This window comes from Branchiostoma lanceolatum, chromosome 17 (assembly GCF_035083965.1).
Source record: "Branchiostoma lanceolatum isolate klBraLanc5 chromosome 17, klBraLanc5.hap2, whole genome shotgun sequence".
NCBI lineage: Eukaryota > Metazoa > Chordata > Leptocardii > Amphioxiformes > Branchiostomatidae > Branchiostoma > Branchiostoma lanceolatum.
The window spans coordinates 8,779,351-8,792,039 of record NC_089738.1 but is presented as its reverse complement, the minus strand read 5'-3'; the positions used below and the strand labels follow the sequence as shown (position 1 = coordinate 8,792,039).

The 12,689-nt window shown below is 40.7% G+C and overlaps 1 protein-coding gene across 1 annotated transcript; it reads left to right on the top strand.

Annotated features, from left to right (window-relative positions):
* Positions 1 to 510: 510 nt before the first annotated feature.
* On the top strand, positions 511 to 9,934 carry LOC136423389 (brevican core protein-like). Its single transcript, XM_066411533.1, has 5 exons — positions 511 to 1,300; positions 1,665 to 1,859; positions 7,370 to 7,543; positions 8,811 to 8,977; positions 9,872 to 9,934. Exons 1-5 carry the CDS (start codon positions 511 to 513, stop codon positions 9,932 to 9,934), a joined length of 1,389 nt encoding a protein of 462 aa, XP_066267630.1.
* The last annotated feature ends 2,755 nt before the right edge of the window (positions 9,935 to 12,689 follow it).

Genomic DNA, 12,689 nt, shown 5'->3' with positions numbered 1-12,689 from the left:
CCACCAACTCTACGGATCGAAATTGTGTGAAGCATACGCTCAAAACTGTATTTAGGATTGGCCGCCTAAACGTTTGTACCTAAGGTGTCATTCATACGCCTACATGCTTCAAAATTAGTCTTGTGTCGTTTTTCATGCTGCCGATGACTATCAATTTTCATGACCTTACAATATTTATATTTTATCTAATAAACCATCGGTCGCAAAATAACGATGTTTACTGCAGTATGGATGCAAAATATTTCTGTTTTTGCTTTTCTCTACCAAAAGATGGAGCGAGCCGTTGTTCTTAGTTTGTTTTTCTTTGGCACCTCGCAGTCACAGTTTACAATCCAGCTCCTTCTGGCCATCTGTTAAATCTGTCCAGTATCATGAATATTCAACTTAGTTCCACAGTCCAGACTCTGTCATATGATTGGTAGTTCTGTTTGTTCTAAGACGCAGAGATGGAGGAAAGCGACACGAAGCAGTTGTCGGAAAGACCGCACAAAGGCGTGGATCCAGAGCGCTATGCCTATTCCTAATCTACCACCGCCTCGACAGCTTGAGAGAATGAAAGTAAGCGACACAAAGGAGTCGCCAGAAAAAGAGTCCGAACAGGAGGACAGACCGTATGAAGACGTGGATGGCAGTGCTAATGCCATGCTTTGCTCTGGGTTGCAGCGCGCTGTGCCTAATCTACCACCGCCTCGACATCCTGAGAGAATGAAAGTAAGCGACACAAAGGAATCGCCAGAAAAAGAGCCCGAACAAGAGGACAGAAAGTACGAATACGCGGATCCGCACGGAGAAAGTATCTTTGGACCGAGCTCAGGGTTGCAGCGTGCTGTGCCTACTTTACCCCCGCCTCGACGCCATGAATTAATGGAGGCAAGCGACACAAATGAGTCGCCAGAAAAAGAGCCTGAACAAGAGGACAGAAAGTACGAATACGTGGATCCGCACGGAGAAAGTATCACTGGACCGAGCTCAGGGTTGCAGCGCGCTGTGCCTACTTTACCCCCGCCTCGACGCCGTGAATTAATGGAGGCAAGCGACACAAAGGAGTCGCCAGAAAAAGAGCCCGAACAAGAGGACAGAAAGTACGAAGACGTGGAAGGCGGTGCTAATGCGATGCTGGGCTCTGAGTTGCAGCGCGCTGTGCCTACTGAAACCTCTCCTCCCCATCTTGACATGGGCGATCACGTGGTGGTGTGTCCAGAGTTCAATGAAGATACAAGCCACGATTCGACCTACACACAAGAGGATACCGACAGAAGTGAAGAGTCTGGGGCACCTTGCGCTGACAACAAAGCTGGAGGTATGTCCATGTACAACTTTTACTAGAGTTGGTTGAACTGTTAGTACTTTGTGTCAGCCTGTACATGCTCACTTGAGTAACATCTAAATACCAAGTCAAAATGTCCATCATATATCTGACGGCGGTTTGAAGCTATCGCCTGCCCAAAGCTCGGGCGCTGCCGTTTTAGCTTGACTTCTATCACACGACGAGAGGAAAATTCACGACGTCACTGTGAATTGAATCCGTGCATTCTCAAAGTAAACCTACCAAATCTTCTCCAAATCTTTTGGCCTGAAATTGCCTTAGACTTACATTATGTTCCCAAGAGTTTAACAGTTCAACTTTTGGGATTGACGGGCTCTTTACTCTCTTTCTGCTGAAGCGAGGAAAACCGAAGGCGGACCTGTTGCTTTGCCTGACAGTCAGGACGACCCGGAAACTAGTGGCATCCGCAATGTCAACGAACGGCAGCAACCAGGTGATACAGGGACAGACGACTCCACCTCCAAAACTGCAGACTGCAACAGTTCTGGCCTTATTCCCAACGCGATGTACATGCCTGGTACCTTACGACAAGGTTTGTTATTTAAGCTAATAATCTGTATTGATAGAAAACATTGTAACTACAGTCGCCAGAAGGTTAAATTTTAGGTTTGGTGGAGTGTAGACAGCATAACTCAAGATGTTGTTGATGGATTCTTTTTTTTTTGGTAGGCGGGTAGGTATCAAGGGTAAAGAAAATACTAGAATAGGCTTCTTTGCTAAGGTAGGACTTCCATACTTGTCTTATTTGGGAAATGAAGATCATCATCTGATATAATATATGCAATTGTCGTTGAAATGAGTACTTTATTTGCATAATTTGGTAAAGGTGCGGAACTCTGCTTTCTGTTATTCATATGTTACTCTTAACTGAGGCAAGAAAGTGGTTTAAGAAATGTTGTTATAGATATACAAAAATCATAAAAATCGCAGAGTGCCCTGTATGGATGCCTGTCTGTTTGTTTCTTTGCTTGTTTGTTGGCAACATAATTAAAAAGGCATTTGATTGGTCGTTTTGACATTTGGTATGTGGGGAGGGGTCAAGAAAAGGAAGGCCAAGTTTGATAGCAGCTCCCATGGCACTGCAGCGGAAGTTTGAGATGTAGTTTTCTGAATGTGCTTTGGTCATATTTTCTAGTGGTGTGAAATTCCTTGAACAGGGAGAAAGTGGTGTAAGTTGTCCCATAGCGTCTTATCTGGAACCGCAGTGGGCATTTTTGTTGGAAACATTGGAGGTGGATTCTCATTCTTTTGGACAGGTGATTAACAGAATAAGATGAATTCTATGCAGATCGGGGAATACTTTACATGAAAGTTTACTTTTGATATGTATACATGCTAGAGCCTTCTTTGCTGAGATAGAACTTCCATACTTTGACAAACTTGGGTTGTTTTGGTAGACAAGATCATCAACTGAATACCTCATTTGCATAATCTTTTAACCTTAATGATGCATCATTCTTAACAGTTAACATCATTTTGCGAAGGCATGTGGCCGTGGAACTATAGTTTCTGTAACTCATATCTAACAGTGTCCATTGGCAACATGGTTCTAAGGCAAAAAAAGTAAAGTGGTTATATCTAAAGTACAAAGCAATGTTGTTATAAAGATACAAAAACCATTAGAATAAATTCATAGCTTTTACAAGTATTTTATCAAAGTGAAAACAACCACATTTAGGCAAAAGGCACCAACAGTATATGTGTAGTGTATCAGTACCATGTTAATCCATAAATCTAGCAGTCATGCATAAGTAGCTATAACGTTGATTAAAGGTAAAGCAGTTGAGGTGTGAGGTGAGGAATAATGATTTTTAAAGTAGCTAGAAGTGCAATGCGGCTTCGCCACGGCTCGCGTTTTAGCCAAGGATTCAGGGGCGCCCTGCCCTTCTCGATGATTGTGACTATGTTTTCCAGCATAGTAGCATAGGACATCTGGACTAGATCTATAAAAAAAATGAATCTGTATCTGTATCTATATAGCAGGTACAACCGCCATTAGGCGTAACACACCAGCTTCGCAGGCACGCGGCCGGCAGCAGCTGGTCATATTACACCGAACGGTCTGTTACACCTAGTCTTTGCATATCTGACTGTAACCGTTCTTTAAAGCTACTTAGTACTTGATGACAACGAGTTCCATTCTACTATGGTTCTCGGAAAATACGAATTTTTCAACACATCAATCCTTGGCTGATAACTCCGGTACTTAAAATCATGACTATTTCTATTCCTCTTCTGAGCTGGCATTAGATACTTATCAGTCGGTACGTCCACAAGTTTATTAGTCATTTTGTACATCATGCAAAGTCTGGACGTTGTCCCTCTGTATTCAAGTGGCATCCATTGCAGATCTGCTTTCATTTTGGTGACACTAGCACCCCTGTCATAGTTGTTCGTACAGAATCTGGCAGCTTGGTTCTGCACCCTCTCCAGTTTATCTTTGTCCTTCTTTGTGTATGGATCCCAAACTGTTGCAGCATATTCAAGGTTTGGTCTTACCAGAGACGTGTATGCAAGTGATTTTACCTTTGCTGGGCATGCCCACAAATTACGTTTGATCCCCCCGTGAATATATATGTACTTCAACCTCCAACAAAAGATTTATACCACCAAGGTTGATTTTCAATTTTCAAAGAGTTTGGCTGTAAAATAGATAAAGAACTGCAATTGAGTGTACGATGCATTATGAACATCTTTGTGGTGCAAGCGCTAACGCCTCCCCGCAACTTTTATCTATTTCAATTATTTATTGTTTATTTAGCACATATCAAAGATATGTTTTCCAGCATAGTAACATAGGACATCTGGACTAGATTTATAAAAAAAAATATTATACTTCAACCTCCAACAAAAAGATTAATACCACCAAGGTTGATTTTCAATTTTCAAAGAGTTTGACTGTAAAATAGATACAGAACTGCAATTGAGTGTATGATGCATTATGAACATCTTTGTTGCGCAAGCGCTAACGCCTACCCGTGACTTTTATCTATCTTAGTTATTTATTGTTTATTTAAAACATATCAAAGATATAACAAATGAAAAGAATAATAAAATCATGAAAGTGTGCAAGGGGGGGGGAAGCTTTCAAACTTATATGTTGGCCAACCAGGTAACTAAGATTACATCATAAATGAGATAAACCAGATTAAGTCATGAATATAACATAATGAATGCAGAGAATAAAACTAAACACAAGTGAAACTAAACATAGACATAAAGATAACAAAAGTTAACAACTGATAATAAAAAAACGAGAGAACACGATAATTTTCGACAAGGTGATAATAAAAGGAAAATTTACTCATAGTTAAAGTGACCAAATTGATATACAACTAAAATTCCAAAGAAAAGGTACTCAGAAAACGCGAACAAATTAGGTAGATATAGTATTAAGGTTATTTACAAAATATGCTTCAATGTAACTTTGATGACCTGGGCACCTGGATCAAATTCTGTAGGTCCATGGAGTTCGATCCTAGGGTCGGCCCTAGTTTGGACATTTTGTAAGGAATTGCACTCGTCATTTCGGATGGTGACATAACGCTGATAACCCCGTGTATATGAAGGAACTTAAGGCCTAAGCCTCAAGCGCTAAACCTCTGCATGTGAAATGACACAACACTTATCGAGAAGAGTAGGGGTGATCCGTTGTGCTTGGGTAAATACGACAGCCGTAGCGAAGCCGTGTTGCACTACTACATCTACATCTACATTACGTTACCCCCAAATAACCCCCTCAGGGGCAAAGTAGGGGGGGTGGGGTGGAATTGAGGTCCCGGGCTAAGGTGGGCAGGACTCCACCCTGGCACGGAACGACTCAACGGTGGGAGCCGTCACAACCGTGGGATAGTACGGGGAAAGAAAGAGGGTTTATATGTGTCGGTTCTTGCGTGGATGGTGTAAAACTTGAGGTCGTGGCTCCCCCGGGTGCGCCCCTGGGTTGGTTTCAGCAAACTGTGTCTATATTAATATGGTTGTTAACAAGTTTGTAGAAGAAGGTGAGGCGGGCGATCCTCCTCCTTTCAGAGAAAAGGGGTCACTGCAGGTCGTTGAGCATTTGTGTCACGCTGCTAGTCCGCCGGAAGTCATTTAGGGTCACACGGGCGGCCCTGCGCTGGACGGCCTCCACCGCCTGTATACCTTTGGTGGTGTACGGGTCCCAGACGATGGCACTATATTCCTAGCTGACAAAAAAGCGTCATGCTTAGTCCTCAGTCTTAGGTTCGACCGCTTTATCGTTTATCAAATCCTAGACGATTCCATGGGAATGTGGAAGAAGCTGAAATCCAGTAAAGTTTGCTGGCTTGGACTTGGTTTGGGACTGTTGGTGATGGCGGCAGTTTCCACCGCTGCAATCCTGGTACCTCGTCTCGGATATGGAGGGAAGGTAGGTCGAATATATTTTATGCCATTTATCTATTCATTCAGAAGACATCAAACAAAATAAGTTGACAAGACAACGTAGCAACGAACTCACGTTGCGCAATTGACATGATACCCACACAGACACTTGTAGCATGAAAGAAAAAAAGTACAAAACAATTCACCATTTCAATGACAAAAGATACAAAAACAATTCCAGATTCTCCACCCGAAGGATAAGAGGGACACGAAATTAATAAAACGTTTGCATTAGCATGTTGTATTTTGAGGTACTAAGCATGATTTCAGAGTTTAAGAACAAAGCGAACTACAAGTACCACACAAAATGAAAAGTTGTCGTGTTGTCAGATAAGGTATTTAACTTAACAGCGTGTTCAAGAATCCCAAAAAGCTGAAGAGAACTGAGCGCTGACAACTATATCGTAACAGCCTTTAGCACCCATGGCATTTCAGCACCAAGCTAGGACGTCTCCCAACGGCCTTTAGCACGCATTACATTTCAGCACCAAGGACGTCGCCCAACGGCCTTTAGCACGCATGGCATTTCAGTACCAAGGACGTCGCTAGGTATAAGGCATTCAACTTAACAGTGTGTTCGAGAGTCCCAAAAAGCTGAAGAGAGGTGAGCGCTAGTAACTATATCGCAACGGCCTTTAGCACGCATGGCATTTCAGCACCAAGGACGTTGCCCAAGGACAAACACCCACTTTAAACGGGCCGCAGCCGAGCGCTCTCCGTAGACTGGGAGCGGTGGGCAGACACCGACCGTGCCTAGCTACCATACATATTTCTTGAAGCCCACATTTTGAGTTTGTCTAAGAAATTCTCACCATGGCAACAAAATCCCCTGATTTAATAAATCTACAAGCCAATGTTACCTGTTCCATATTCACACTGTGATATTTTCCTCTCTGTTTCCGGTAGTTCTAAAGTTATGTACAATTTTAGGCGACTCATGACTCAATGACATCAGATGGCCTGATGACCACGGTGAACCTAAACATGTCAGCTACTCCACCAGGGTGGTCGACAATCTACAAGAACAACATCTCAGCCTCTGTCTATTCTACTTCACCGTGTTCCTCTTCGGAACCGTATTGGACATCTACTTGGAGATTCAGTTCCTCCAGGTTGTGGGTGAACCATCCAGCGAGCTTACCAAAAGCAAACGGCACGGATCTTCGAACCACAGGTCAGCTATCACCATCACAAATCTGAATTAGGACCTACAGTGACCTACATTTGTGTACATATTTAATTTTTTAACCTATAAACTATAGGCACAGGCAAGTAAAAACTAATATATGTTAACATAGGTAACTCTACTACTCAGGAGTTAGCTAACTCTCTATTCAAAAAATGAGAACTAGAACGTTCCTGGAACCGTTTGGCCTAACTTCCTACTTACTATAGGGTCGCTAGGCACGTCGCAAAAAGGAAGTTAGGTCAAACGATTCCAGTAACTTTTCAGTTCTCATTTCCTTAGTAGAGCGTTAGCTAACTCCTGAGTAGCAGAGTTAGCTAACTCTACTACATTCAACTGCAGTACATATGAACATTCTAAACACTCCCAAGAACTGTCGTGGATTGAAACTCGTTGCTGCAGTACTGTAGGAGCATCCTCCACGCTAGATTAATAAAGTACCGTTTTTACAGTCCAACCATGTCAGGATGAATTATGGAGAGAATATAAGGACCACTGCTACAAGCTCTTCAGAATCAAAAGGACCTTCTTCGTGGCGAACAAAAAGTGCAAACAACTCGGTGCAAATCTCGCTTCTGCCACAAACGCTGAGGAAAACAACTTCATCGCACGTGTCATCTCAGATGGTAGGTTTCTTTGACCAAGACTACAAATTATGATGCTTTTATTCCTCTTACTCTATTGAGTTATCGAAGCTAGAAAAAAGAATGCTTGCATGTGGAATGTCAACATCTGAGGAAAAAGGATGTACAGTATAAGATCAACACGCATAATCTTTTGAATGAACGTGCACGCTCGATGCTCTGTAAGACTTTGAAATCACATTGATTGCTCATTGGCGTCCGAAAAACCGAACCGTCTTTCGATGACATTTATAGTGACTGTACTTCGGAAATCCTATCAAGCAGAAGGCGCGTTGCTAGGGAAATTCTGTTACTGAGTACAATCATACGGATACAAATGTACATGCACCAAACAGAATACTCATCACACATATTCTAAAGTGCTCCTTGCCTGTGAGTGAAATTGTGACAATCGCTTATTTTACAATCGCTTAGCGAGTGACTCCTAAGATCGATTGATGCTTTTTTCATGTTTACTTCAAGGGCAATATGCTTCAGAAACTGAAGCAAACAATTTACGTACCTCCTCCAATAACTGAAATCATATCGACCAGGGTGATCGAGCGGGTACTCTCCCACTTCCTCCCGGTCCTTTCTCGTATAACGGCATGGACGTCATCACTGCCAAAGAGCGTGCTTGGCCTAAATAAATTACCACATTATATGTATATACGGGCTGATGAATTACAATGTTAATTACTACACTACCAAAAATGTTTTTTCTTATTTTTCTTGTTTTTCCTTCTACAAAGAAAATGTTTCTGTCAGCAAGGATATTATTCTGTATACAAGAATCCCTGTATCAAGCACAAACATTAACAAGAATCCCTGTTTTAAGCGCAAACAAGAATAATTATTGCATCTAAGAATTTTTCTCTTAATTTAACTTTAACCAAGAAAGTTCAAAAAAATAATTCTAGTAGAATCAAATTTTCAAGAAAAAATAACTTATGGGAAGAATCTGTAAGAATACAAATTTGACGAAACAAAAAGCAAATCTTATATTAAGCCAGAGAAAGCAAATTTTTTTTCTTTTTCTAAAACAGCATACTAGAAATATTTTCTTGAACTTTCTTGGTTTAAGTTAACTTAAGAAAAAAATCTTTGTGTAAGAATTGACATAGACAAGACTTTCCAGAAGGTTTCTTGAATTTTCTTGTTTTTCCTTTGTATAAGAAAATCTTTCTCAACAGAAAAAAACAAGAAAAATAAGAACAAATAAGATAAAAGATTTTTGGTGGTGTAGTATTCTATCTTTTGTTTATTCCAGCCCCTAAAGGGTTACTGCGGCATGCCGTCTGGTTTGGACTGAGACGTCGAAAGGGACATTGGACGTGGACGGATGGTTCACCACTTTCCTACACCAACTGGGCTCCCGGGGAACCTGGCAAGAACTTCATCTTAAGAACTGCAACCTGTGCTAATGTGTACTCCAAGGTAAAAAAAATAAATTTTCCCCATTTTCTTCAATTATTTTTGTAAAACGTAATGGTACAGACTAGTGTATAAATCTTTTTAATCTGTATCTGTATCTATATAGCCGGTATAACCGCCACTCGGCGTAACACACCAGCTTGATACTTTAATCAACGGCCATCACTGAGTTACAACACTGTGTGTAGATAATAGAAACATTCAGGATCTCTACGATGCTTACGACAAATGACGCTAGATTCTAAGCTACAATTCTTAGTAGAACTGTATCTGTACAAAATAATCAAAAGCTGATTTCTTTAGGTCAAAATATCAATACCTGACGTGGTAGATGAAACAATGAGTTTATAGTAGTATGATGCATATTTTACATGGAGGAAGGATTCTTTTCGTTAGAAGAATCAAGCAACAGCTACTACTAGGATATGCTGTATTATGGTCATCCGGTACAGGGCACTGATAAAGTTCGGTACATTGAGCAATTGCTTCATCTCTCTTTCGAACATTTGCAAAACAAAACAAAACAAAACAAAACTCAACTCATACAGATGCGTGAACAAAGTTGTAAATTCGGAGTAAAGAAAACCAGTGCAAGTATTGAGGATGCGCAGCTTTCGCTACATCTTACAAAATCGAGAATCTAGCTTTGACATGTATGCTTCCTTATGCAGGTTTGTTCAAATTGGCACAATGAATCATTTGTATGAAAATGAAATGAACGCTATCTGTGTAATCTTATATATTTGTGTGACATTTTCAACAGGGCAGTCGATATTGGGTTACAAACGCAGGAGGGAAGAAAGGACAGTGGAACGACGAGAAATGCAGCAACAGAAATCCATATGTTTGCAAATCTCGAAAAATGACACAAACTTCTATTCCTGTTACCGGTGAAAGGAAGAACACCTTTTGATCGAAGAAACAGAGGGTGAAAACAGTGTTGGACCAGCTGAAGAGTAGTTGTTGTATTTTAAGAAACAAGGCATAGCACATTGGTACAAGAAATGTGTATATCACTTACTTACTTTCAAGCTCCCCTCTTTTGGGACTCGTGATTCCATGTAGCAAGCACTAATAATGTTCATTTGTACACTCTGCATTGTGCACTGTGAAGTGATGGCTTTAGAAAAACACTTTAAACAGTATTATCTCGGTGCCATGTTTGGGGAGAGCCACGCCTCGAGTACGTTAAAGAACCCACCACACTTATAGAAAAGAGTAGGGGTCCTTCCCGGTGTGAGTGGATCAAGCTTTACAGTCTGGTCAGGGTTGAGATCTTGAAAAGGTGTCACCTGTTATAATCATGTCAATCCTTCCACAAATGTGATAAATCTCAAAAAATACATACCAGCATACATGTTTTTATGGCAGATCCTTGCAATTAGAAAAATGCTGGTGAAGTATTTGGGCACGCTCTCGTTGAAATTTCGACAGTAAGCAAGTCTTTACGACTTAATATGAAGCAAACTACAGGCGACATCAATGCTTTATTTTTCTCATTTACCTATGCACCTATCATGTTTTACGAAAGATGCACCACGATATTGTTATTGGTTGATTGCTTGGAATAAATTCTAGTCACCGGTGGGGTTCCACCCCCTAGGAATGGCTGTCGCAAGAGAAGACATAAAGAATTGAAATAGCAGCCGAAAACGTGACAATTCTGTTCCCAGAATGATTGTTCGGTAGGTCTAGCCAGCTAGCCAGTCCCCTGACAGATCGATTCAGATCGCTCCCTTCGAATTCGCTGACCTTGAAGGCTTTGTTAGGTGGTTTATACCTGTCGCTAAATTTAGCAAAATGTGTTACCGTTTGAGTAACATGGTCGTTACATTCAGATTAGCATTGTAAGACCAGAAATTGCCGGTTTTTTTTTACGTATTACCGTTTTCTGGCTTTCTGAAGAAAGGATTGCTTGTCATTTCTAGCCCACAGTGCGAAACAAAATGTTTTACAGTAATGACTGTAACATACGTTACCATTGTTTGACGCTACGTTAACGTACATCAATTTTAGTTACTAGTACTTAAACTTTGAGTGAATCTTCCATGTATTATGACCTTGCTGTTCAGAATTTTGTGCACTATCACATTTTGTATCATTAGTTGTTAACTTTTGTGTTAATTGATATGTCTATATTTAGTTTCATTTATGCTTAATTTCATTATGTAATATTCATTACTTGATTGGTTTTATTCCATTTATGCCCCAATCTTAGTAACTTGGGTGGCCAACATATAACCTTGCAAGCTTTCGGCCACCCTTTCATATCCATATTATAAGAGGGCATACGTAGACACATTTAGAACCTGGGCAGCCCTCTTACACCAGTTCAAGTAGAGAGCGCATTTGTTTATTTAGCACATATCACAGATGCAATAAGTGAAAATATTGATAAAATTATTCCTGAATGATGTAGCCCAAAACTATGAATCCTGTTGAAGAAAAAAGCCTTGAATGAAGTCCTAGCAGCTGTCATTTTTATCAATCATCTATAATAAAGATGTTTTCCTAAAAACTAAGGTAGGTGCGCCTTAAAAATGAGCTCCTCTATTTTTTCGAACATGAAATCACTATTTTTCACATTTCACTGAGAACAAGCCATTAGTGGACACAACAGTAATCTGCAAAAAAGAAAACTAATTTTGTACAAGTAAATGTTTTAAATTTGCTTGATGTACAATAGGGTTATGGAAGCAGTAATTCATATCCAGAACATGTAAAGTAAAGGTCTGTTTTTGGCGAGGCCTCAGGGGCGAGCCAAATGATATAGTATTGTGTGCAGATTGCAACTATTCTAGGAATTGTACAGGCATGTGTCCATAGGCATATTAAGACAATAAGAATGTTAGGAATGTTAGTCAGACAGAAAGCCTCCCTCGGGACATTCCTCCTAGATAACCTAGACAGGAGGCTACATCTGTCTACCAGATGTGCCAGGCTTATGTATACATGACCCATTTAAGACCTCAGCTCTACAGTAATACATTGTATTGATCTTTTCTAAAACAATGTGTGTCCGTTACAATGTTTTTAGATGCCCTAATGCTGGTCCTTACAACTGTAAGATTTAATGTCTTTCTTCGGGGAACAGGTCATAACTGCATCAACTCTGTACTGATAACGATTGTGCACACGCTGCTTCAGTTACCTATACAAGCAGATTAATTAAAGGGCATTAACGTCATTCATGACATTGGGAACATGTCCAAGCCAGATCGATCAATGAAAAATTTCACTGTCGCACGGAAATTTAGCAAGCCAGTTGTACTAGTACTAGATGATTATCCTGCTGATAAGATGCCACTTTCTTGCTGATATAATCCTGTACACTTCCAAGAACACATGGGACACATTTTTACACAACAACATTTCTGTGGATTAAGATTCCCAGGCTGGCATTTCATTAGGGCTCCAGGAATTACTGGCAAATTCCTTTACGACTGGTGTTCTTGGTATTCCAGTGGGACTCGAATTCCATCCTGGCATTCCATCCTGGGATTCCATCCTGGCATTCCATCCTGGCATTCCATCCTGGCATTCCATCCTGGGATTCCATTCTGGTATTCCATCCTGGGATTCCATTCTGGCATTCCATCCTTAGCTAACATCCCTGGCCATTCACGCTCTAGAGGACTTAGTTCTATAGTTCAGGGAACATAAATAGTGTACAAGCTGTTGCATGGTGTATGCTGTGTCTGTTGGTAAGTGGACT

Bases quoted from the DNA above. Each gene is read 5' to 3' on its own strand.
- LOC136423389 (XM_066411533.1), top strand. From the start codon at position 511: ATGCCTATTCCTAATCTACCACCGCCTCGACAGCTTGAGAGAATGAAA. The intron at 1,301-1,664 runs GTATGTCCATGT...TTTCTGCTGAAG, and splicing joins CGCTGACAACAAAGCTGGAG to CGAGGAAAACCGAAGGCGGA. The intron at 7,544-8,810 runs GTAGGTTTCTTT...TGTTTATTCCAG, and splicing joins CGCACGTGTCATCTCAGATG to CCCCTAAAGGGTTACTGCGG.